Source organism: Toxotes jaculatrix, chromosome 1 (genome assembly GCF_017976425.1).
Source record: "Toxotes jaculatrix isolate fToxJac2 chromosome 1, fToxJac2.pri, whole genome shotgun sequence".
NCBI classification, from domain to species: domain Eukaryota; kingdom Metazoa; phylum Chordata; class Actinopteri; family Toxotidae; genus Toxotes; species Toxotes jaculatrix.
In genome coordinates, this window is record NC_054394.1 from 15,024,548 (window position 1) to 15,052,491 (window position 27,944).

General features: G+C 41.1%; 1 protein-coding gene across 1 annotated transcript in view; it reads left to right on the top strand.

Moving 5' to 3' along the window:
- Positions 1–27,944, top strand: part of LOC121182366 (CUB and sushi domain-containing protein 1-like) — a 282,979-nt gene that overhangs the window by 236,441 nt on the left and 18,594 nt on the right. The window contains exons 51-61 of the mRNA XM_041038832.1: positions 1,765–1,953; positions 2,075–2,260; positions 2,853–3,050; positions 4,388–4,561; positions 7,434–7,607; positions 7,903–8,076; positions 9,898–10,086; positions 13,989–14,165; positions 16,374–16,559; positions 24,877–25,053; positions 26,276–26,455. Coding sequence (XP_040894766.1) covers positions 1,765–1,953; positions 2,075–2,260; positions 2,853–3,050; positions 4,388–4,561; positions 7,434–7,607; positions 7,903–8,076; positions 9,898–10,086; positions 13,989–14,165; positions 16,374–16,559; positions 24,877–25,053; positions 26,276–26,455 — 2,004 coding nt within the window. The remainder of the gene's footprint in view (positions 1–1,764; positions 1,954–2,074; positions 2,261–2,852; positions 3,051–4,387; positions 4,562–7,433; positions 7,608–7,902; positions 8,077–9,897; positions 10,087–13,988; positions 14,166–16,373; positions 16,560–24,876; positions 25,054–26,275; positions 26,456–27,944) is intronic.

The window sequence follows — 27,944 nt, forward strand, 5'->3', positions numbered from 1 at the left end:
GGGAAGACTTCACAGACAACCTAAAGCTGCACTAAGTCAGAGAATGGTGTCAAACAGTCTCTAATATAACTGTTAACCATTTCTAAGAGTAGTTGAGCTACATAAGCAGTGGTGATGGCTGCATGACTACAGAGTGGACTATGGCTTTGGCATTCAGATGAAGCTGCCTGTCAAGCCAGTGGGGCCAGCCGCAGTAGTTTAACCTGAGCAGATAAAATGTAGGTATAAGGCTGGGTCAAGCTGTTTAGTGTCCGCTTTTTGCTTGAGTGAGAGTGGGATTCAAAGCTTGAAGGTACATTAGGTCCGGGCTAGAGAATGGTGTCACCTGTCAAAGGCCTCTGTAGATTTATGACGGCACAGCCTGATACCCACTGCAGGGCCCAGTGAATACTGGGCTTCCTCTGGAATATTCATCCAACTTTTGCCACTTTTCTCTGTGTATTGATAACTGATTGGCTGGCAAATGTCTAGTACAACTGCTTATAATCTCTGAAAGTAACCAAAGCGATAGTACTGATACTTGATGCAATTTTAATTGTTATTTCTTTTTTTGGTTTCTTTAGCACGTCGCCACAATATCAGCACAGTAATATTTGACAGGGTGTCCCAGTTGCTCATTGCCTCTGCATTGTCTACAATCCTGCATTGTCTTGACTGTCACCATCTTGTCTACCTTACTGTCCTGATTATCCATATATTGTTCAAAAGAAATATCTCTACAACACTCCTCTCTTCCCAAGTTTCCCACTGAGATTAATAAAGTACTGCATCTGTTTATCTCTCTATTGCAACACAGTTAAATACAGCTATGAAGAGCTCATCGTATGATTTCCTGTTTTTCTTTTTTTCTATTTTTTAATCCAAACGTTATTTGAGGCTTTTATTTATGTAGGAATTCAAATATCTGTGTTTCCTATAGACTGGGGAGGGAAGTAATTTCAACCCTCCACAGTCGCAATAAAATTGCCAGTGCAATTCAGTATTAAACAACAACTGATCCTCTGATATACAAGCTCTGAGATGAAATCTTTTCCAAGAGGAGTTCATGTGGAATTGAAGGCCTGGGCCCTCATCCCTGAATATTTCTGCAACCAGAGAATGATCATGTTTGAGAGAAGCTATGATAACATATAAAATTAGTGATGCAGACAGAACAGATTTTAGAGCAGATAGACTGAGCTAAAGAGAGGCCATATGACTCATTTGGGAGAGGGAGACATAAGATACTTCTTGCAAATAAAGGGTTTGTAGATGAAAATGGAAATTATAGGGTGACTCTGTTGTCCTGCCTGGAGTGGGAAAGTCATTCCACTAACGTGAAGCCAAAAGGGAGAAGAGCCAAGACCAGGTGGAGCAATGACCACAACGGACAGGGAAGGGAGAGCCAAGTGGTCCATTGTGGCGTGTTCTGCCGAATGTTTAGACTGTTCTCCATGCTCTAGCAGTTGTGCTTTTATGATCAGTTCCAGCAAGACAAAACACTACATTACTTGCAAAGCTTTCAGAATAAGTACTTTATTCCATAGGAGACTGGTGTAACTCATTCACAGGTTTAATTGTTAGATGTTGACTAAATTCACTGACACTGTTTCTAGCTGTAATGCAATACAGGACATTAATGATAATTAATATGTCTTTTATCCAAAATGCCTTGTAATGGGGGCATGAGCACTGTAATGTCTCCAGTAATTGGTTTCCTGTGAAGTGAGAAACACTTTTTATTTCATTTTTTCTCCCACTGTCTTTGTTTCTCTGTGTGTATAGCTGCCTACTGTAGCATTAATGATCCTCCAGTGAATGGCGGCGTGGTAAACCGGACCAGTCTCCGCCCAGGTAGCAGACTTCAGTTCTTTTGTAACCGTGGTTATCGCCTGGTAGGCTCAACCAATGCCACCTGCAGGCTTCACTCCAACGGGCTTTTCCAATGGGATACACCACCACCTTTTTGTCAAGGTAAAATTTTAAACACTTTTTTCATCATCTAAGCAATGATGAAAAAAGCTGACAAGAGTTAAAAACTTGCTGTCTCAGAGGAATTCCCTCAACGTCACTTTGTGTCTTTGTGATGTGGCAGCTATCTCGTGTGGAATCCCGCAGTCACCGGGCAACGGCAGCTTTCACGCCTACCACTACAATGTTGGTAGCCAGGTTACCTACCATTGTAACCACGGTTACCACCTTGACCCTGGTGTTTCAATGACATCTGTGTGTTTGGAGGATGGCAGCTGGAGTAATGCTGCCTCAGCCCCCAGATGTCTACGTAAGTTTTTTTTTTTTTTAATCTGATTTAAGAGCGGCCAAGAGTACAAGTTGACAAAAAAAGAAGGTCCATTTACCATCTATTGCAAGAGTTTTTCACCACATTTTCCAGTCTTCCTTGGTGGATGAACTAGAGTTTGCTCAGTTTTTGTGCTTGTCATGTTGTCTCCATGAAAACTTTGCAAATTTAACCTACTGAGCAAGACCGTGAAATGTGGTTGAAAGCTCTGGAAAAGCCAGTAAGTGGATCTGGAGCTGATATTTTATCGTCACACTACTGTTACAAGTATTACTGTTTTTAAAAAAATGTCTTTTTACTGTTTAAAAAAATGTCTTTTGTGCTTTAACACAAAATAAATTGAGCTGTTATTTATTGTCACTCTGGAATTCAAAAAAATGTATGTAAGACAAATAAGGTTTGCTTTCTGATGACTTTATCCATAGATAAGATTATAGATTTTCATAGATTCTAAGTTGTTTATTATAGACGCTAATGTGGTATTTATGCTGGGATGTATGTAAACTGAAACCATATAGCAGTAAATAGCAGTAATATATTTATTTATTTGTAATTTGGTTACATTTTTTTCCAGCTGTCCACTGCCCCAGCATTGAGAGCGTCTTGTCAGATCACATGACCTACCACCTGCTCTATGGTAGGTTGGGAGAGTTTGGGTCTGTGGTCATGCTGCAATGCTCAGCAGGGTACTATTTGGGTGTGGGGCATCGGACCCTTCGCTGCCTTGCCAACGGGACTTGGGAGGGGTCAGATGACCCAGCTACATGTAAAGGTAAGTATTATTACACACATGAACACCATCATGACTCTCCTGTGCCAAAGAAATCACAGCTGCTACTGTCAGATTTGTTTTGCACAGAATCATCTGACCCCTTCGCCCTCTGAATAAGATAATAAAGCTCCACTATGATATGATGTTTTATGCTCTTGTTCACCTCCCTCGGCACTCAGGATGACATATAACCTCATTTATGAGTCGACACAGACATAGAGCCATATCTAGGATTTAAGAGATTCCTTTAAACCAAGTCACATGCCCACATATATTGCATGGAATACCTCATGGAATGTACATGGAATGTGCTCAACACTGCACAGATCATTTTTAACGTCTTATATAATAAGTAGTTACCTAAATCAACAACTTTCATGGATGGAGAATCATATAAAAAAGATACCTCATAAACTTACACATAGTCACACCTGCATGAGCAGGGAACATATGCACACAAAAAGACTATCAAAACAATAAAACCTTATTGCACCTGCTGCAACAAACTGTCATGAATGAGTTATCAAAACAGTATATCCTCCGTGGTATAAAACAGCTGGAAAAGCCAGCGAAAACATGTCTTCTGATAGAGTTAGTTCCTTTTGTGCCAAGAAAGCATTTGCTTTTTAATTGGTTTTAGTGGAAACATGACCATGTATAACACTGGCTGCCGCAGGTCTAGTAGGTTTGATAGTAGGAAACAGACAGCTTGAGAGGGAGCTATGTGTTGTGTGTGTGTGTGTGTGTGTGTGTGTGTTTACACCATTGCCCTTGCTACTTCTTTAAAAATTAGTTACTAAGGTTCCAAGTATATGTCTACGTTGGAGAAGTAAAAAAAAAAAAAAAACAAGAATTAAAATTTGAAGTCTGTCTTACATTAAACCAGCGGTTTTCAAACTTTATTCAGCTACATTTTCTTTTTATATTCCTCATTTTTTCATGATCCAGTATTTGAGTTGACCTACCTAACACTGCAGCAGCACTGAGGGATCTGGCATTGCAACAGAAGTGTCTATTCTTCAAGCTGGCCGGTGATTTGGAAACAGTATCTCCAAGGATATTAAAGGAAAAAAAAAGATCTTAAATCTTCTGACCTAAATCTAATTCAGCTAGGTATTATATTGGAGCACTAAATAAATAAATAAAGTGTCCTTTAGTGGTCTTGCAGTGTTTTATCCATCTTACCTAACATTTTGAAGACTTGGCAGCATGATCTACTTCATATTCTGACATAACACAGGAAATATAAGAGTACTAGTAGCCCCATAATGTTATGTCATATGTAATTTCAAGTGTCTTTCTGTAATGACATGATAATAATTTGTTTTATTATTCAGTCATCTCCTGTGGTGAGCTTCCTTCTCCACCCTTTGGGACCAAGCTGGGGACATTGACCACATTTGGAGCAACTGCAATCTTTATGTGTAACCATGGTTACACGCTGGTGGGGTCACATGTCAGAGAGTGCGGTGCTAACGGGCTGTGGAGTGGTGCAGAAACCAAGTGTCTAGGTAAGGTCCATTAAATGTCTTAGAACACTTTGGAATTTAAAAAATTATGATCTGATCAATAATGAAGGTAAATGAACAGTGTCATGTTTATGAATCATTAAAAATAGAATGAAAGGCATGTGTGTCGCGACTGTGCTAGGTTTGAAACCAAATGCACGACTCAACGAGGATTTCAAAATAACAGTCTTTATTCACAAACTAAGATTCTCTCGTGGCGAGGCAAAAAGTCAACAAACAAAATAAAAGATTACCAAAAAACAAAATCACTCTTAGCGAGGAAAAGCTACTAGAAAATAAAAAAAAACTAAGTCCAAACACAAAATCACTCTAAGCGAGGAAAAATACTTGATAAAGAAATAAACCAAACAAAGTACCAACAAAACTAAACAACGGCTAGAAAGAGTAACTGTGGACATGACCTGAGGAAAACGCTGGTTCTTCTATCAAGAGACAGGACGAACTGGCACAGAACAAAGGGAGACGCAGACAATATATAGACACTAGGTAATGGGGAACAGGTGGAAACAATCAGGGCGGGGAAGACAATCAGACTGGCAGGAACACAAGAGGAAGGGCAAGCTACCTGGAACACAAAGGGAGAACAGATTACAAAATAAAAGCGGAATGCACAAGACAACATAGCACAGGACAAAACATAACAAGACCTTATTTCCTCACTGTGACAATGTGTGTTGATAAGGATATGTGGTAAACTGTTAGAGTACAATCAAAGAATTGGAGACATCTTGCATTAAAGATGAATTGTTTTTATTCCTCCACAGCATTCACAGCTGTGGCCGTAGGCCATCCCGTTCTTAAAATTTGGCACAAACATTAAATTGGGCTTAGGGCTGGACTCGTTAGATTTTGGTGGCCAAAGGTGAAAGGTTAAGGTCACTGTGACTTTACAAAACATGTTTCTGGCTATAACTCAAGAATTCATACACTAATTATAACAAAATTCCACACAAATGTCTAATAGGATTAAATGATGAATCAATGACATTTTATATTAATAATGTTCACTTTAACATCATAATATTCTACAAAAACACTGACACTAATCTTGGGTGCCCACCTTGAAACATTTTATACATAGGCTTTCTTAATCCATGAGGTTGCTACAGGTGTCTAGGTAAGGTCTATGGAAATTAGACCAGCAATAAGTAAGATAAACTGTGCACATGCCTCAGTAACTCAAATGATCTACTACAGAGACATTTTATTACTTAATACATTAAGGGCTTGATTTAGACCTTCAGTATGCACTGACCAGAGATGATTTATCCTGATTTTACATGCACACTCTACTCCAGCAATTCAGCCTTGGAGTTACGTGCTCGAATAAGAAACCTCGAGCAGGATGCACATTTTCTGTGGTGCATGTATAAATTAAGGTGTGTCCACCTTCACTTTATTATTCTGAAATTCTGATGCTAACAAGGCTAACATTGATGTAAGTAGAGTTTAAAGTTGAAGTTACTAAATCACAATTTAAATACTGCTACAAAAGTGTTTTTTTTTTTTTATGTGGTTAAATGCCAGTTAGTTGTACTGCATTTGTCAACTTAGACTATGTATGCACTTTGGGTTAGGATTTAAAACACACATCAGAATGTTGTTTATTCAAGTTGATAAAAACTTCTTATTGTCCTGCAACCTAACATGACTAATGTTGATACAGTGATTGTAATTAAGCTATGTGAAGGCTTTTCTCATGAAGTGTTGTATTATACCCATTTATCAAAAATTATGTATAGCGTTCCTATCGGTATCAATCTGACATGAAATAACACAAAGGTTTTCTAAAGATTACATCGTATGGACAGTTATTTTCCCGTGGGAACATCTTTTGTATTCTTTTGTGTGTCCATAATCTGATTTTATGGAATTGATTTATTTATTGAAGAAATTTGTCTCTTTCAAGAAAGCAAAACATCTGTTACTCATAATTTTGTAAAGGCTATAATTTGCAGTATGTGGCACTTTTACACAATCCTCTTTGTGTTGTAATCAGGAGGTAGAGATATTGACACAATAAATCACAATTTGCTTCAGAAGAAATCTCCAACATGTCTGCTGCTGTAAACAGTTTTGGTATTCATGATAAAAAACCTTTTGTGTCTGCTGGATACCAGATGCAGTGTAGAAAAGTGGTAAAAAAAAAAAATATATCAGCATTACATCAACAGTAACCTCTAATGAGTTCTGCAAAACAATCAATTTTCTAGATGTCTTTGTTTTCACAGCATTAATCATCATTTGAAAAAGTCCATCAAATCATTTGAGAAAAACCCTATGAAATGCCAAATACATCAAGTAGTATTGGGCCTCATTCACTGACTTCACAAGGCACAGGAACATGAAGGGAGGGACTGACTGTGAAATGCAGGTGATTGGTCTCTTAATAGTTGAAATTGAATTTGTATTGAATACAGTTTGACGATTCTGCACATATAAGCTCTCAAGTTGTGTCCTGCAGTTTACATGCTCAGGTTTTAAGAAATCATGAAGGAATATGGTACCTTGAGGCCATTTCGAGAACAGAGAAATCGTTTAAATGTGCTGATTTTTACAGACCTTTAGTGCGTCTGTAATTGCCGCGTGGTTAGGACTGCAGTCGCGGAGCTGTGCTGTCCCTGAACATTGATTTGCAGATGCACTGAAGACATAACTCTCCTGACGTTTAGAAGTTTAAGTATAGAAACAGCTCCTTATATGTTTTTTGCAGTCTAACAGACAATGAGCTAAAGTAGCTATTTGAAGGTCAACTACAGGAACATTGAACCATCACCAATGTTTAAGGAGAAAAAGTGAGTTTAAGTTGTGTTTCATTATAGTGCATTAATCTCTATCATTCTGTCTTTTCTAGCGGGTCACTGTGACTCTCCAGATCCTATAGTCAATGGCCACATTAGTGGAGATGGCTCTAGTTACCGTGACACAGTGGTGTACCAGTGCATGCTAGGATACCGCCTAATTGGTACATCAGTCAGAATCTGCCAGCAAGACCATCGCTGGTCTGGAACAACACCTGTCTGCGTCCGTAAGTACTTCATGAAACCATTTACCACTCTTTTAATGTGAAAAGCTACAGTAAAAAGATTTTCCCATATAAAGTAAATCCATTACAAACAGGAATCTTAACCACAATCGCACATCTTAGGCCTTTCAGGGTTTAAACTGTTCTTTCAGGGACCATCTCGGCAGCATTTACTGTATGTGTTCCAGCAAGAAGCTGAAGATATTACAAAAATATCAAGTGGAAAATACCAAAATGCTGCACATAATACTTCTTCCACACCTCCACTTTCTCATTATACCTCTATCTACTCCCTCAGCGATCACTTGTGGTCACCCCGGCAACCCAGCCAATGGGCGGACCAATGGCAGCGAGTTCAACCTCAATGATGTTGTCAACTTCACCTGTAACAGAGGTTACATCCTCAGTGGAAACGCTCGTGCTCAGTGCCGACTCAACGGACAGTGGAGCAGCCCCCTACCTGTCTGCAAAGGTCACAAACACATATATTAACACAGACTTACTGTAGATGCTTGAGTTGAATCATTTCTTAAGATTAGAGTACATACAGTAAGAAAAAAAAAAAGATAAAAGAACAAGAAAAAGAAGATGCACACGTGCTTTGTCAATGCAGTAATGCGTGTTTCAGTTGCGTCCATTGTTTTCACTTTCAAATAATTACCTTAAGATAATTCAACTGATGTTGCCACCTCTCAACAGCAGGTGAGTAAAATGTCACTATAACCAAATGGAATTATAGTTATAAGAAAATTAGTTCCAAGTAGAGCATGCATTTTAGATGGCCAGAGTGTTTTCAGAATTTGTTGCCCCCCTTCTAGCTACAGTGTGTCAACTGGACATTTTTTTGTCTGAATCTGCTGCCAGAAAACTGTAAAATTGAGAATAACTGTAGCATAAACACACACTTACCATTCAGCTGTATTCAGCCACAATCAGTGTGTATGTGTGTGTGTGTGTGTGTGTGTGTGTGTCTCTAAATAGACTGACAAATTTAAATGTGCACACACACAGCTGGGTACATGTCCAGAGACACTTTCTTCCCCTCTGCTAACCATGCGTGGTCGTTATACTACAAGCTTCCCCAGACCTCCGGTAGTGTAACAGCTATGATGTACTAAAAGAGAAACACGCAGGCCTTCAGCACAGTCATGAGAGCAGATCGATACAACGTAGATGCTCACATGGGTTTTCCATTGAGGGGATTCATCCTCGCATTCTTGCTTTCTCCATCTCCCTCACTTTTTCTGTGTGTCTCTCTCCCTCCCAGCAGCAGCTGTCAGTTACGAGACTGAAACTTTCTTTGTTCCCACAGGGTGCCAGACACACACACACACGCACACACACACACACGCACGCACACACACACACACACACACACACACACACACACACACATATATCCATGTCCCCCATGGACTTGAATTTGAGTGAATGTCAGTCTCCCCTGTGACATGTGGAAAATCAAACTCCACTCTCGTTGGACTGGCATCCACCCAGAGAGCAGAGCAGAGTAGAAGGGACCAGAGGAGAGAGTAGGGAACAAAGAGGAACTCCGGAGAACAAAGCAGGGTATGACAAAAGAACAGTTCAGAAAAGAACAGGACAGAGCAACAAGGACAAACTGAATTTGTAACACTGTGATTAAGGGTTTAGTACCCTAAAACCACTCAGCCTGTTCTCCGGTGTTGATTTTGAGTCGATTCTGTTCATGATTCACGCAAGCTGTATCTGAAATCACTCCCAGTTAACTAGATGGTGCACTATATTTACTGTCCGCCATTTTATATATCATATATTCTGAGTGTTTATCTACAATAGAGTGCACTAAAAGTTCCCACAATTGGTCGAAGAAGAGGTGTGCCCATGGCACGTATGCTACTTTCTGCTAACAATTCAACAGTGCAATTCATCAGATTTTATGGATGCCATAATTACAGTCACATAACAGTAAACCTGCCAATGATGACACAAATTGATGATAATTAATAAATGTCCAAAATCTAAGTTTATTGCTCATTATAATCTCAGATTGTCTGTTACATAGGGAGCAGTGAATTTGAGAATGATTTTGGACACAGCTAATGCTATTTAAGATGTTATGGTCATCCAAGTAACAGCTTTTCCAAATTAAGAAAGATTTTTTGAAGTTTTCTCTTCTCTTCTCTTCTCTTCTCTTCTCTTCTCTTCTCTTCTCTTCTCTACATCTGCATAAAAAAAGAGTAGAAACATTTCTTTCATTAGGACCTGTTTAAACACTGGAGGTTCAAACAGTGTTTTCTGCTCTCTTCTGCAGTGGTAAACTGTTCGGACCCAGGCCATGTGGAGAATGGTGTGCGCCAGTCTGGCCTACGTTACCCAGAAGTCTTCAGCTATGGCGTAAGTGTGGCAATCCACTGCAAACGAGGCTTCTACCTGCTCGGCTCTGCACTCCTCACGTGTCAACATGATGGACGGTGGGACCGACCAATCCCTCGCTGCCAAGGTATGGATGCACAGATACAGGTAGTTTGAAAATTATTTGAACTGAGAGGAACAATGACAATACAGGCTTAGAAGATGCATGAGAGACACAAGCAGACAGAAAGAGAACAGATTAAAATTCATAGGCCTATCATGGAAATCGTTTGCCCATTTGTGAATAAGCTACAACTTCTTTGGAATTCTATGAAAAATATGTCTACGAAAGTTTGTCATGCTGAAGTAGTCATAGGAAGGTGAATTTCTATTTACTTTTCTTTATATTTGTCAGGAAAAGCCATTTGAAGAGTGAAATGGCTTGAAGAGCCACTGGGAGGAGGATGAGGAGCGAATGAGAAACTGAGAGCATAAGAGAGGGTTCAAGGGAGAAAATGGGAGGGAAGTAATCTTAAAAGGAGGGTGAGAGTATAAAAGAAAGAGGCTTAAAGGTTCGAGCATGGTTGTGTATGTGTGTACAGAAAAAAAAAAGCTGAGTATGTGTCTCTTAGGGCCATAGGCGCACTTGTCAGTGGGCTACCATGGCAGATAGAAACATGGAGATTAAACTAGAGAGCGATAGAGAGAAGGAGACTGATTCAGAGACGCAGAGAGAAACACAGAGAGGCAAACAAGGACTGCAGAACAAGGACACAGTAACAGAGAGGTAGAGATGAGGAATCAGACAGAGAGGGAGAGAGGGGCAGACACTGGTGGGATGCCGGTCTGTGCATCGAGCATTACATTCAAGAAACAAGGTCTTATCGGAAAATTGGGAGGAGAGGGGTGATGACTGTGGGACAAGGAGAGGATGAAGTAATACAATTTGGGGGTAAGGGGAGATATCAGAGGACCAGTCATTTGGCAGAAATAGAAAATCGAGAGCAGTTTCATATCTGTGTCCTCCAGAAACCTGTGCCCTGTAAAACGTCAATTTTTCCAAAATTGAGGAAAAAAATTGAGGATTTTTTTTCACTGATGTTCGTTGCTTTGACATTGTGGAACTATTTCTGCTAGTTTTCAAAATAGAGGAGAGGGAGAGAGACTTTTTTATGTTTTCTAACTAAAGTGAATTTAATTTGACATGAAATATTGATTCTCTCTGTCAGGCAATTCAATTAAAATCAGTAAAAATACAGTTTACTGGCATGACTACATACTGCCATAGAGTGTAAGTAAAGCAGTATGGGTGCTGTTTAATCTTGTTTGTCCAAGTTAAATTTTACAAAGAAAGAGCCCCCCTCAGGCACATTGTTACAGCATTAACTCAGTTACTTACAGCATTGCCAAATGTGTAGCTACCATCTTAGCTCCCTTGGTTGGCGACACTCCTCACAGCATTAAAAAACTCTGTGGACTTGGTGAACAAGGTTCCAGGACTGGAGGACTGGGCCCAGATGAAACCACGTTGTCCTGTGATGTGACCTTATTGTTTACACGCAGCCCAGCTATGGAGGTGGGGGAAACCATGAAGCAATGGTTTCTCCATGACAACACCCTTAATCAGTGACAGGGTCGGGAGAAACATTTGCCTGGGCCTTTCGACTCAGACTGGCCCACCAAAACCCACCTGAAGACGTACCATCACATAAGGCCGACGTCACACTTTACCAGAGTCATGTAGTAAAGAGAAGTCAAATTAACTATGATGGTTTGTAGAACAACACATGAAGCACCGGGACATAAATCATATAATTTTGTAATGTTATAGCCTAATTGTTATTTACACAATTGAATTAAAGATTTAATGATAATTTTTTATTATTGTAGTTTGTGAAAAAATATTAATAAAAACACCTTGTCATATTGAAGTCCAGAACTACAACAACAGGAGCTACAATAACTACAATCTCAAAATAACCATATTAAACTTTGTAACTACAGGTTACAGAGTGAGCGATCATAATTCAAACTGGACAGTATAGCAGGAAATACACCACCAGACATATCTGAATTTTAGTGGCTTTTTCTTCCTTCACTGGACATTTCTGCAGATCTGTGGTGATCATACAGACTTTGAGAACTTAAATTATCGAATTTCTGATGAAACCAGAGCAGAAAACAAAGCTATACAACATTTTCCTGCTAAATAAACTCAGATAAGCTTCCTGTTGTCTTCTGCCTACTGCTTATGCTGTAAAACGTGACTGGTGCTTGTACTGGACTCAGACTCACTGGTTCTGCTGCTAGATGCACAAATATTTGAAGCTATTTGGATTTTTTCTGTAATTAATCTTTTTTTTTTTAGCTTTTCAACTAGACCATTATATTTTTAAAACTTTGTTATTCATGTAAAATGGGTCTGCAACAGTCCACTGCTGGCTGCCTCAGTGCTTAAATGATGATAAAGATACCAACACATAAACAGTAATCATGTAGGCGGAGTTGCAGGATCGAACAGAAAGTCATTAGCCAGGGAGGGATACAGATGTGAGGGAGGTGATGACCACATGCTCCTCCTCTGGGCAATTCACCACAACACAGCCACATCTATGTTTCTCCCTCTTGCTTGCTCTCTCTCTCTTTTTCTCTGTCTCTTGCTGACATATTTTTTTCACACTGAGCCACCAGTCCAATTGGTGTAGTGGCCCATCGCGAAAAGCCCCAGTTCTCCCAATGGCCACTCCGTCATCGTCCTTAATAGGACCAACCTCAGCCCAGACCAGATATGCAAATTTCTGTCTGAACACCACCTTCTTCCAGTACAACGGGGGGTTTTACAGACAAAGGTGTGGCTGTGTCATGGGCTCACCAGTATCACCCTTTGTGGACAGCCTCTGCATGGAGGAAGTAGAAAGCAGAGCCCTGAACTCCCTCAGATGAACAGCACTAAGCCCATGGTTCAGATATGTGGACAACACGTGGGTCAAAATTAAAACCCAGGAAGTGTAAACCTTCACAATGGATAGTAACACCAAATTCACACAAGAGGACATACAGTTTACCTGTACCTGAAGGATAAGGGACACTCCTTAGGGAACAACAATATAAATATTTTGGATAGAGAGGACAGGTGTTTTGAAAAGGGAGTGAAGGAGGCTATCTTCGTTAAAGTAGAAAAACCATCCCTCAGCAGAGGAGGAGGTTTACAGCACTACTTATCCCCCATCTACTATCCTGTCCTGTCATCCCGTCCCAGGACATTTAACTTGGCCTTGGGTGACTCCAGCGACTAAGTACTGTCGTTACAACAGCACTAACGAAGCAAGTGACATCAATGGCATTGATAACGACCTTACAGAGGTTAAATACCTAGGACTCCCCACCAGTCAGTCAGAACTGAGGAAGCCTCTTGGATGAGAAGTGAAGTGTCTCCAAGTACCTACAACCAAGTCCATTTGCCCTTGATTTAACCTTTCTTGGAAAAGACATTAACTCAATGGATAAGGTACACATAACCTCATACCCCTCTCCAGCATTTATTGTCTATCTCTTCATCAAATTAAGGCTAAAATAAGGTAAAAGATAAGATAAAAGGTGCTAAAGTAAGCAAAGGAAACCTATTGTGTAATATCCAAGCTGATTTGTAAGTTGAAAGTCTTATTATTTTAAAATAAATAACAAAGAACTTTTTGTTTTTTCCCCACACTTAATGAATGAATATCTATCTGCAATCTTAGTATTTTGCATAGTAAATTAAGAAAAAGGAATTTCATCTTTGTAGTTCACAGACCCCTCTTTCTTTTTCTATTTCCTGTGTGTGCACGCTTTGACAGAAACACACCCACACCCACATACACAAAAACAAACACAACAAACACTTCTGTTAATCCCACTCTCTCTTGCTGTCACCCTCTCTCTCTAGCTGTCTCCTGCAATGACCCAGCTGCACCACCTAATGCAGTAGTATCTGGAATCTATAGTTGGACACAATCCTGCAGACACTAACACCCTCTCTCTCTCTCTTTGAATCTATCCCTGTCTTCGTAGCTATTTCCTGTGGAGACCCCGGTGTACCCCCTAATGCAGTAGTATCTGGAACCCACAGTTGGACGTATGGTTCAGTGCTGCAGTACTCCTGTCAGCCTGGAGGGGTGCTGGTGGGCAATGCTACTCGCCACTGTCAGGAAGACGGCACATGGAGTGGAGCGCCACCATACTGCACTGGTAATGACACACCAGTAGATGAAGCAGCATGTCTTCTGGTTTTCAGCCAGTAGAACAGCAGAGCTTAGATATTCAGTCAGTTATGTTGTAATGTGTTTTAACACAGGCTGCAATGAGCAACAATCGACCAATCACAGTTAATCACACTGAAATCAAGAGCATTTGTTCTGAGACTACACATAGCTACTGTATATCTCTAAACCACTGCCAGGGCGAGTGCTGTAGCTAGATCAGGCCACATAAACAAAATACAAATAAAAAAATTAAAAAACAAACAAACAAAAAAAAACCCCAACTCACTGCTAAATATAAAAACTATGACCTTAGAGTGAACTGAAGAGTGAAACCCGTTTATTTAGTGAGCAAGGGATAAAAATGGTTCGACTGTCAAAAAATAGCATCATCCTGATTTTTCAGCGCAGAATGAAGATGCCTTCTGTGTGTTGTTGTTCCAGCATAACAGTCTGGATCATAATAATAAACTTTATTTATAGAACACTTTCCAAAAACAAGTTTACACAGTGCTTCACAGATGTGAGAACAGAAAATACAAAGTGCAATTACATATTAAAATAGTTTCATTGCAATCAAGAAATGGAAAAAAAGAATATTGTCACCTGTAGACTATACTGTGCTTCTGTATAGGCTACAGGTGGTGACAAGAACCGGCAGGGAAATGTGATTGACACTTTGAGCAGACTGATGCCTTTATTTCTATTTCAGAATTTCATAGCAGTTCCAGACTTGTGTTTCTTTGAAAGTGTTTTCGCTTTTTAGATCAGTGAGTATGATGCACTGTATGCAGATAATGACAGTGCCAGGCCGTCAACCAGGACATTGCAGAGGTGAAGGTTATTCCTCACAGTGGTATCATCATTTTAAAAATGGCACTGAGGTCTAACTCTAGCCACATATGGGCATGTGTTTAGGACTAGACTTTGCAGTTTCCACGATTGCAGACACAAATCACATACCAGAGGTAACTGGTATGTGATTTCATGATTTAATCATTTAAAGTCAGTCAACCCATTTATTATGTGACTGTATCTGTAGCAAGCTGGTTATATATTTGATTATAATTCCCTGCTTTCTGGCATACTGATAACTAGCCACTTGACAGCGGTGCAGCCCTTCCTTCCACATTGCATCCGCTTTGCTCCACAAATAATTTATTTTCTTTTGCACATATATAGCCTCTTTTTAAACATCATTGTACAAAAGTCTAGTAATTTGTCACCTTTTGACAATAAGGCTTGTTCTAGAGAAAGTTCTATGTGTCATTATCGTTATTATCAGAGCAAATAATAGACCTGCGAATACAGGCACATGGACATAATGTGTTACCAGTCTAAACTGAATGGCTGCTGTACTGTATATAACTTGTTTCACCTTCATGTGTAGGGAAACAGGCAGGGGAAAGGAGGTGGAACAGTCCTGGTTTACTACTCAGGTTCTAAGTGCTACTCTACAGTAGGCTTAGACCGATCCAACAACACTACAACTGATCATTTCCAAACTCAGCATCAACTGTCTCTACAGCTGAAATGCAATTAGCTTACTCTGCTGGCCTCAAAACAGAACGCTCAGCAGGGCAGTTTCCATCCTGCAGCTGAAGACCTCATTGAGATGCAAGACGCTGCATTTGGAGCTGTACCCTGTTAAACTCACAAATCCCTACCGATGGAATTTAAGCTGCTAAAATTGTGACACGCTCAGTGCTTTTAATGCTAGAACAACTTGGTATAGCCTAAATGCAAAGTACAGTTTTACAAAGTTTGCGTGTCTGAGTATGTGCCTGCTTGTGTGTGTTTCGCTGTGTGTGAAAGACTGAGTATGCAAAATATTTGTGCATATTCTTCAAAAAAGGTTATGAGATGACTAATATCACAGATGCTTTTTAATGGATGTCACTGACCTGTAGCATAAATGCACACATATATTTTTAGCATGGTGGCCCCAGTGAGAGACAACCTCTTGACCCTGTGTTTTGCCATTTAGCTACATAAAATCACTAAAACCTATATGGAGGGTAATGGACATCAGCGGAATGCAGCTGTCGTGCCACATTAACTGTACTGAGTGTATTTACTGAGTGTACGGTTACTCATTTGTGTCTCATCAGTTCAGGACTGCATGTTTGCCTCAGTGTGCATGTGTCTGGCTGCTGGTCCACTACATTAAAACGTTGTGTCTCTTTTCTCACTATAGGTGTAAGTCCAGGAATCTGTGGAGACCCAGGGATTCCTCCCCATGGTACCCGTCTGGGAGGGGAAGAGTTTAAAACCAAGAGCTTGTTGCGTTTCAGCTGTGAGGCTGGATACAGTCTGACTGGCTCAGCTGAAAGGACCTGCCTTCACAATGGCACCTGGAGTGGCACACAGCCTGTCTGTCAAGGTGGGGAAGCGTGGCAACAGCCATTTATGTGACTTATGTGGCTATGTTAAAATTTGACTCATTAGAAACCTATACACCTCAAACATCTTACACACACCAGCTTTGTTTTTCATAGAGATTTAACATTTTTAATTCCATCATAGAATTTTTGTCATTTAGTATTGAATATCAAAGCAGTGAATTTCTACTGGAGTCAAAATAGATATTAATGGGCTGTTTTGTTCCATTTATATTCATCCTTTTATTTCCTTTGCCGTAAGTGGTGATTTGATATGTAGACTGGTCACTAACTAAATTGTCATTCAACAGAAAATACTTCAAGTTCATGTAGTATAAGATGTTTATATGGGAGTCACAATTAAAATTTCAGGTTTGTGTATGTGTGTGTGCATGTTTATGTTTGTGTGGCCCAGATAGAAAGGACTGAAGTGTGTCAGTCCTAACTGACTGAGCCGGATCTTCCACAGCTCTGTGGTAATAAAGTGAGTCCTATACAACAGCAGTTTTCAAAGACACTCCTTAAACCCATGGGGGTTCGGGGAAAATTAAAGTGGGTCCCCAAAGTGCTGTAAAGACAGTGGAATACTAAGCTGCCGCCTGTGTTCCCTTCCCTCTTACCAGCTATGTTAGTGGGCTGAGAAAAACGCTGCTGACATTAACTCCATTGTACTCTGATGCAGACTCTAGATTAAGTTCGATAGATGGACTGCTCAAGCAGTAATTTTAGTGGATGGGGGAGGAAGAATGAGTCACACAATTTCGGTGTACTCGTCTATATTATTGTGTGGCTGTGACCCAAAACAGCAGCATACTAAATATAGAACACTTTTCCTTCAAAAGTTTGAAGGCCAAACTGACGTAAATGAGAAACATACACAGTGGATCTGTTGACATAAAATGAAATTTGCTGATAAATTGTATCTTTTGTTTGAAAGGTTTCATGCCAAAATGTATATTTTGCTCAGTAGTTTCCTCTTAAAAAAGTAATGCCAATCTTGGCAATGCTAATACTTTTCTTTTTTTAAATCACTCAGAATTTTAATAGAAATCCAAAATGTGATTTTCTTTCATGCCAGAGATCATCTTTTTCAGAGTGTATCTGTGATGTTATGGTTTCGAGTTTGAGTTTAACAGAGTTTTTTTGTAGCAATGCTAATTTGTGCCTTCAGTGTTTCCGTAGCTGGCTCAGACAACAAGAAGTCAGGGAGAGGTTCAGATGACAGGTTGGCAGTCAGACAGACAGCAGGTAAACTCCCATCCTTTTTATTCTTTTCTATATGGCCAGAAAACGTTTGCCTGTAAGTATTATTTTTATGTTCAGATGTTTAACACCGCATTTAGAAAATGTTTCGTTCATTAAGAGAGTTTACAGTAGAAAATACATTCGCTAATCCGTACATGTTAACCGCTAGCATCGCTATGCAATTTCCCATATAAGTTAGCATTAAGCTAGCGGACCTTTTTTTATGAATCTAAACATGCTACTTTATGTTTGTATGAGAATGTATTTAGATAAAATGACATGATGGCACATATTTGTATGTTTATTTAGTTTTACAGTGGTTCCTAAGTAAAGTTTGAAAAGAAACCTCAGCTTCTTTCTTGGGAAACTGTGCTATCTGCCGATAGTAACAGGCTAGAGGACGCCAAACACACGCAAGCAGGGGCAGAATAGTAAAAAGGCAGACTCTTCCAACGGTCGACAATCTTCCATCCTGTGAGTAGAAAGAAAAAGCAAGCCACCATCATGACACAGAGCAAACAACAGATGGATTTTGAAGAACTCGAAACAAGATCACAAATTTCCAGCTGCTCACGAACCAGCAAACTGTCTGTAGCCAGCACAGTCGCTTTGAAAGCACGAGCTAAAGCTGAAGCCACACGAGCAGAGCTAGCATTCGCTAAACGAGAGGCAGAGATGCTAAAACAACAAGCTATACTACAAGCTAGTTTGCATGAACTGACAATGGAAAAGGCAGCAGCTGCACAGGCTGAAGCTGAGCTGCTAGAAGCAGCTGCTGAAGAATATAGCTAAGTAAAAACATGCTGCCTCAGAAATCAGATGAAATACACAATGTGAGCACTACAGTGCAAAATCCTGTTCAATATCCAGGTCACCTCTCCTATCAGAGTGTAATAACCACCAGCTCATTATATGCAGTCACAACTTCACATCCCAATGCAAAACCATCCACAAGTTCACATCCACCAGTGCGCCAGCCTACCATGGACAGTGGTGAAGCACAGAACTACAGGAATCAGGGTGCTACGCCATTGAGTGAAATCAGTGACTAAGAGTTTTTTGAGTTAATGCCACAACACTTGCACCGAGGAGAAACCACTGGTCGCTCACATGATGTCACTAACACTACAAATGGTCAAAGAAAATTATACTGTGACAGGGAACTTCCCAATACCATCGATGAACGCAGGCCCCCACAGCCATATCAAACCCATTCATTCCCGATGTACAACGCCAGCCCCGCCAGTACAGCAGCTGCAACTGACCTAGGAAGGTACCTGATACGACGTGAGCTGGTGAGTTCAGGCTTACTGAAGTTTGACGACAAGGCGGAGAATTACTGGGCCTGGAAAGCATCTTTTATCAGCTCAACTGACGACTTAAAGCTCTCTGCCAGAGAGGAGCTAGATCTACTGTGTAAATGGCTTGGGCCATCATCATCTGAGCAAGCTAAAAGAATCAGAGCAGTACACATTCACAATACACCTACGGGTCTCAAGATGCTGTGGCAGAGACTGGAGGATGTCTACGGCTCACCAGAGGTGACTGAGAATGCCCTCCTGAAAAAGATAGAAGATTTCCCCAAAATCTCAGTCAGGGACAATCACAAACTGAGAGAACTTGGAGACGTTCTCATGGAGCTCGAGGCAGCTAAGACAGATTGATACTTACCTGGTCTTTCATATCTCAACACCTCCCGCGGAGTCAGCCCGATAGTCCAGAAACTCCCACACGCCCTACAAGAGAAGTGGATCACAGTAGGGTCACGTTACAAAGAACAACACAGAATTCCATATCCTCCATTCTCAGTCTTCGTCAACTTCATCTGCGAACAAGCAAAAACGTGCAATGATCCCAGCTTTGCCAGCATTGCAGCAACATGGAGTGCTCCCAAAACAGAGAAAAACAACCCGTACAACCAACACATGAGAACATCAGTAGCTGTTAAAAAGACTGAAATCTCAACAGGAAGCAACAACAGTGGCAGCACTACAACAGCCCGACCTGAAGATAATCCAGACAAGCATCGCCCCATTCATAACAAGCCTCATCCTCTGAGAAAGTGTCGTGGCTTCAGAAACAAAACGCTGGAAGAAAGAAAGGCATATCTGAAGGACAAACACATTTGCTTCAGGTGCTGTGCATCATCTACCCATGTCGCTAAAGACTGTGACAAGCCAGTACAATGTATGGAGTGTAACAGCGACAGACATCCTGCAGCACTACATCCAGGGCCAGCGCCATGGAAAGCAGATGTTCACCAGAGCGCTGCAAACCATGGCAGGGAGCAACAGCAGCAGCAAGGGGAGACTGGTCCATCAGTGATTTCCAAATGTACAGAAATCTGTGGCAGTACAAACACTTCAAAGTCATGCTCCAAAATCTGTCTTGTGCTGGTGTATCCTGCAGGGCAAAGAGACCGAGCTATGAAGACCCACGCTGTTCTTGACTAACAAAGCAACAAGTCACTGTGTAGGACAGAATTCTGTGACTACTTCGACATTAAAGGGGAGGGACCAACGTACACCCTGAAGACATGTTCAGGGGTGTTCGAGACTGCAGGAAGACGTGTCAGCAATTTCATTGTTGAATCACTAGATGGTGTGACATGCTACCAGATGAGAGGTCTGAAATACCATTGTCAGAGGTAGCCAGACACTATCCTCATCTTGAGCACCTGGCGGACAAAATCCTACCATTGGACCCAGATGCATCCATCCTCCTCCTCCTCCTCGGGCGAGATTTGATCCAGGTGCACAAAGTAAGAGAACAATGTAATGGACCTCACAGCGCTCCGTTTGCCCAGCGGCTGGACCTTGGGTGGGTGATCATTGGTGACGTTTGCCTGGGAAAAGCGCACAGAACAACCAATGTCTCTGTCTTCAGAACCAGTGTGTTGGTGAGTGGGCGTCACTCTATTCTCAGCCCATGCACCAGCAGCTTAGTTGTAAAAGAAAAGATTGACAGCTTGGAGCCCCCCCACAACTTCCCAAGCGTCTCTGCAGCCAGCCTCAACAATGACAGCCTGGTAATGTAATGTGTTTCAAAGAACACATCATGATGATAAGCTTGGGATGTCCATTGAAGATGAGCTGTTCCTGGACCTCATGGACAGAGAGGTGTACATGGATGAAGCTAACTGCTGGGTAGCACCCCTGCCTTTCAGGCCGAACAGGCCGCGTTTACCCAACAACAGACAGCACGCCATCAACCGCCTCATGTCCTTGCGCCGCATGCTGGAGAAGAAACACACCATGAAGGAACACTTCTTCAAATTCATGCAAGCCATATTCGACTCAGACCAAGCGCAGCCTGCTCCAGTGCTAATGCCACACCAATAATGCTGGTATTTACCAGTCTTCGGTGTCTATCACCCTCAGAAAAAAGACCAGATCCGTGTGGTTTTTGACTCTAGTGCCAAGCATGAGAACATCTCACTCAATGATGTTCTTCTCCGAGGACCTGACATGAACAATTCTTTGCTGGGGGTCCTGATGCGCTTCCGGAAAGAGCCCGTAACAGTAACAGCAGACATTCAGCAGATGTTCTACTGCTTCATCGTACAGGAAGACCATCGCGATTTCCTGGGATTTCTGTGGTTTGAAGATAATGACCCCAGCAAGCGGATCACTGAATACCGTATGAAAGTCCACGTTTTTGGAAACTCACCTTCTCCTGCAGTAGCCATCTATGGCCTGAGAAGAGCAGCACTGCATGGAGAGAAAGAACATGGTGCTGAAGTTTAACAGTTCATCATGAGGAACTTCTATGTTGATGATGGGTTGTCCTCATTTCCCACTGACGACAAAGCCATCACTGTCCTGAAAAGAACGAAAGAAATGCTAGCAGAGTCCAGCATCAAACTGCACAAAGTAGCATCGAACAGCTGTGCCGTCCGACACAAGCAAGACTGGTAATCATTAGAAATGTTCAACACGATGTGTTTGCTGAAGAGGTGAAATGTCTTTCCAGGGGTGATGTCATCTCCAAGTCTAGTCCTCTGAGAAAACTGAACCCAATTGTGGATGCAGATGGCCTGCTGAGAGTTGGAGGGCGCATCTCTTTGGCAGACATTCCCTGGGAAGAGAAACACCCGATCATTGTCCCTAAGAAACACCATGTAGCTACTTTATTGGTGAGGCATTACCATGAACAGGTGGCGCATCAGGGGAGGCACCTGACAGAAGGTGCTGTACGTTCTGCTGGTCTGTGGCTGAATGGAGGCAAAAGGCTGGTGTCAAACATCATACAGAAATGTGTAATCTGTAACAAGCTAAGAGGAAGAATGGAAGAACAAAAAATGTCGAACTTACCTGCTGAACGACTCGAACCAGGTCCTCCATTCACAAATGTAGGAGTTGATGTGTTTGGCCCATGGATCATCAGCACAAGACGAACCCGAGGTGGCATTGCTGAGAACAAGTGTTGGGCAGTTATCTTTACCTGCCTAGTTACAAGAGCAGTGCATATTGAAGTGCTTGAATCACTATCCTCCTCAAGCTTTGTAAATGCATTGAGAAGATTTACCGCTGTCCGTGGTCCTGTTCGTCTCTTCTGTTCTGATCGAGGAACAAACTTCGTGGGGGCGTGCAAGGAGTTAAGAATGAACTCTGAAGACCCTGAGCTGGCAACTTACCTTCAGGATCAAGGCAGCAGGTGGATCTTTAACCCTCCCCACTCCTCACACATGGGTGGAGTGTGGGAGCGGATGATAGGAGTTGCTCGCAGAATATTGGATGCACTGCTGCTTAAGGCAAAAACACCCCACCTGACTCATGAGGTTCTGGTTACGTTCATGTCTGAAGTCATGGCCATTATAAATGCCAGACCTCTGGTTCCTGTGTCTTCTGATCCAGATGCGCCCACTGTCCTGTCACCTGCCATGCTCTTGACACAGAAAGCTGAGCCAGTGTTGCCACCTCCAGGAGAGTATGACCTCAAAGACCTCTACAGGAAGCAGTGGAAGCAAGTCCAGGCTATGGCTGATGTATTCTGGAAACGCTGGCGTCAAGAGTTCCTGGTGTCACTTCAACCAAGGCCAAAGTGGCATGAGGAGAAGCCGAACCTGACTGAAGGAGATGTCGTGCTTCTTAAAGATGCACAAGTCAAAAGAAATGAGTGGCCTGTAGGAGTGGTGGTGAATGCTATTCCTAGCTAGGACTTTAAAGTCCACAAAGTAGATGTTAAAGTAGTCAGACATGGTATTCAGAAGATGTACACTAGGCATGTTTCAGAGGTTGTATTACTTGTAAAAAACGAGTAGTGTTATAATGCATTATAACAGGCGGGGAGTGTGATGTTATGGTTTCGAGTTTGAGTTTAACAGTTTTTTTTGTAGCAATGCTAATTTGTGCCTTCAGTGTTTCCGTAGCTGGTTCAGACAACAAGAAGTCAGGGAGAGGTTCAGATGACAGGTTGGCAGTCAGACAGACAGCAGGAAGCAAGCAGGGGCAGAATAGTATCTAATTTTTTGAATAAACTTGTTAACAGAAGCAACCCTCTTCTGATACCACAAGACACAGGACTCTATACTGAAGTGATACCAAGGATCTTTGTGGTTGAGACTGTCTTGACAGTTGAGCAATGAAATTTACTTTTATTTTGATTCGTGGTTTGCCTACATGTACTGACTCACTAACATCAACATCTAGCCCTTTGGTCTTAAAGACACCGAAACGCGCACATACACACACACACACACACCTAAGAGGCATGTGTCTGTTAGTGTTTTTTTGTGTGCCAGTGTCTGTGTTTGTGTAACGCTAATTATTTATGTCTGTCTACAGTTGTTTTTCATTTAGCTAATAGTGGTTAAAAGCTGATTCAGAAAGGATGAGACATCTATCACTGGGACACAAACACAAAGAAATCCATACACACATCCAGACAAACACACACACGAGTACAGACTGCTGCTCATGCCATGTGTACTGATAACACACACAGACACAAACGGTAAGCTGTCGTAGACACACACACACACAGCTTTGCATGATGTGCTCCACCTACACTCCTCGTCACACCCACACATACACACACTCTTGGACAGCGCTTTTAAGGGCTCTAACTAATGAATCCCATCAATAGGTGTTTGATTGTTAAAGGCCGTCAACTGTCATGATCTTATTAGTGAAATGTGCTGTGGTTAGTTGCTAATTCCTGTCGGTTCTGTTAATGTGCTGCGCCAGCAAACTTAAGATCGATGGATCAGTACTTTAGACCACAGCCATAGCCCTTCTCCTTCTGCGTTCTTGTGTCCTCTCTGACAGTTTTATCTACAATCTGTCAGACCAGCAGTGGTTCAAAAACAGAAAGAAATCTAAGTATGGATAAAGATCCCAGCCTTTGATTGTAAAAAAAAAAAACCTTTTCACTGTGAGAACAGTGTATTGTATTGGCTTTAGTGTTGAGCCTGTTGAAGCAGCTGTGAAGATGAACCAGTGTGTCTTAACGGATGTTGCAATGTCACGCATAGAACTATCCTCAAATTATAAATATGTATTCTCTGTGCTATCATTGCAGGAGACTTTGTTTTCCCCAAGATAACTTTGGAAGGACGTTGTCCACAAGAACTGACTGATAATTAGCTTCACAACACTGCTGCATGACCAATGCTTTTTCCTACTGTTTTTTTTTTCCCACAGCTGTTATACGTCTTACCATGATGATCTTATGCAAAACACGGTCACAGAAAGATCTGCAGACATCACGTCTTGTTTTTTAACACAAGGCAGAACCCTTGTCCTTGAAGCATTTTAAGGCTCGGTGCTTTGCTCAGTGGCACTTATAGTAGGCGTTGCAGATGTATTACCAGCCTCCTGCCAGCCTCTAGCACACAAGTAGAATACTCTACATCTGCCATTCAGTGCTGGGAATCAATCCAACAACCTTTACTTATTAATCAGCCTCACTACCTCAAGGACATATTTTATGTAATTTACAGCTGACTGCAGTGATAATCTCATTATTGCAGCCTACAGCTGATCAGCCTTGAGTGACAGCAAGACAGTATTGCTCACATTGATATTATCAGTATGATTAATCACCACTGTTTAATATTTCCTCAATTCTCAGCTGTATCCTGTGGTAACCCTGGCACTCCAGCACACGGCAGGATTGTCTTCAGTGACAGCATCACCTTCGGCAGCTCGGTAGCTTATGCATGCTGGGAAGGCTTCAAAACTTCAGGCCTGACCACCAGACACTGCACAACAAATGGGACATGGACAGGACAACCCCCAGACTGCACGGGTAGGATGGGTTTAATAGTACTGTTTCATTACTGTTGTCTTTATTGTTAGTGGTAACAGCAGTTGTGTAGTCACTAAAATGGAAAATTTTCAAAGGTTGAAATAGCTTTATTAGCTATAGCAGGGGTCTTCAACATTTTTCAGACCCCAAAACTGATGGAGAGATGGAGCAGGGACCCCCTACCCTCCTATATTTTATAAAATTGTATTTTATAATAAACTGAGCCTAGTGGCATGTATAAAATACCTTGTTATTGTGCATTCAGTACTAAGCTATTCAAACAATACACCGGTTCATATATTAATGTTTTTATTTTAAACATGTGCTAGGTACAGTGAGTAGGGTGGCCGTGTCACTGCCAGTTATAAACATAGGTATCTCCTTTTCAAACAATATTGCAGCGTGCGTCCTTGTGTCTGGGAACTTAGTTAGCTGCGGGACTGAATAGGAGGGACAAGTCTAGTCTCGTGCAGTGAGTGAACAGGTGCCCAACTTGAGAGAGCTCCTGTGTGTTGCTGAATGTGTGCATTTCTGACTGAAAGATAACATCTTCTGCCTCCATTTATCCATTCGCTAATATGTTAGATTCATGTTAACATGTTTTTAAAGACATTTAAATTTGTGGGACAAAAATGGGGGAAAAAATTTAAAAATTGTCTAATCAACCAAAAATTTAACAACCCCCCTGCAGTACCTCCGCAGACCCCCTAGGGGTCACGGACCCCCTGTTGAAGACCTCTGAACTATAGCACTAAAGCTAGTACTACAATATCAGTGCTTATACATGTATAGTCATGTTTTTTTTTTTTTTTAGTAAAGGATACAAGAGTAGCATAAATTGCATGGACGAGGGCAGCCTGGCAGAACTGTAGAAGGCTGTTGTGTCTGAGTTTTCAACTTGTATAGTTTAACCAAGCCAGACAGAGGTTTGGGGAAAAGGAGAAAAGGAGGTGGGAGGCAGATGAAATGAAGTGGGGATATTCTTCAGGGATGTTAAGGAAGGTAGTCTGTGAGAGAGAAATAAAAACGTTCTTGTTTTCAGACTATATTAGAAAGCACAGGAAGATATGTTAAAAAAATGTTTCCAAAAATGTTACTACCCTGGTGCACGGCTACACTATTACAGGCTTTCTGGAACAAAAACACCTGTCATACACATAGATATACACTGCACATACTGTTTTCATGACTTGTCCTATAAAATTATTCTCACCTCCTTCAGTGATCAGTTGTGGAGACCCTGGGCCAGTAGCCAATGGGATTTATCTCGGAAGTGAGTTTACCTTCAACCACACTGTGACCTACCGCTGTAACCCGGGTCACCTGATGGAACCACCGGGACGCAGCGTGCTGCGCTGCACTAAAGATGGAACCTGGAACCAAACCAAGCCCGGCTGTAAAGGTGAGAGGAAGTGACACTCATAATAAATGCTCCCAAAGTAATACAAGAACAGCAACTTTTTATGCCTCTGCGCCAGCAACAGCCATGGCCGAAGGCTCCTCAGGAAGAACAGTCTTTTTTGTCCCTTCCTGAAGAGGGCTTCAGTGTTGTGAGTCCTGTCCAGTTTTTTGTTTATTGATTTAACTTGTAGGAGTCCACTCTCTTCACTTCCTCTCCCTGGATGACAACAAGGACAGGGTGACTCCTATTCCTCTGGTAGTCCACCACAGGCTGATTGGTTTTGCTGATATTGAGCTTCAGGTGATTGTTGTAGCACCATGTGACAAAGCTCTTTATCAGTTTTCTGTACTCCTCTGTAAAAAAAAAAAAAAAAAAAAAATTTGGAAAGACAGACTGTATCTCACTGGAAAATTATTCACTGGAATCATAAATGTCAGTATAGTGATAACTTTCCTTTTGCCAAAAAATATATGTAATTCTTTTCTAAAAAAAAAAATTCCTTCAAAGTCTTCACTACATGTAAGAGCATGGACAGACATGGAAGTAAACAGCAACTTGACTGGCTGTCAGAGGAATACAACCTTGAGTTGGCAATTCTTGTTTATCAAAAATAGAATCTGCATCGAGGGATCTGCAGGACAGTATTTCTAAACGGATCTGATCATTTCCAATAGACTCCATAACCCATAACAGTTCTTCTGAGGTCCACCAGTGTTTACATTTAAGAGTAATTAAAAAATTTATAAATATATAAAACACATTTTAGAATAAAGCATGGAAATCTCAATAACATAATACTAATAGCAAACATTATGGAAAATTATATTATTATCAATAACAACAATCAAATAAAGAAAACAGGATTAAAAAAAAAAAAGCCTATAAAACTTGAACTGTACTGAACTATATACTATAAAAAATGAATTAAAGTAGAGTGTGGTGTGGACAAGCATGCATTATGAGCATTTAATTAAATTTTGAGAGTTGATATTGGCATCCCATCACCAATCAATAATTCATCTTTATGTAAAAATGTACCCTTAATTTACTGATACTTTTTTGTGTTTGTCTATGAGATGCAAGCGAAGTATTATTGATTTTGAGCGACTGAACACGAATAGCAAGTATGTATACCAACATTCAGTTATATTTTACACTGCTGCTGAACATCATATAGCAGTGGTAATTATTGTTATAGACCTCTGCATTTGCATCAAAAAAGCCCCACAAAATCAGGTGACAATTTGGATAAGAACAACAGTATATCAAACCAAGCTGGCATACTAAAAAACAGACTTTAATTAGAAAGAGGCCAAGGGAAGATTAACATTGCTCTTTATAATAGCAGTGTGTTAAATTAGGTTCTATTTCCTGAAACCCCTCTGTTTTTCACAAACACAAAGGGGAAAATAAAAAAGAATGCATTAAAATAAAATGAGCTGGAGTTTTACAACAGCCCGTATTTAGAGTTTAGACCATGATACTCAAC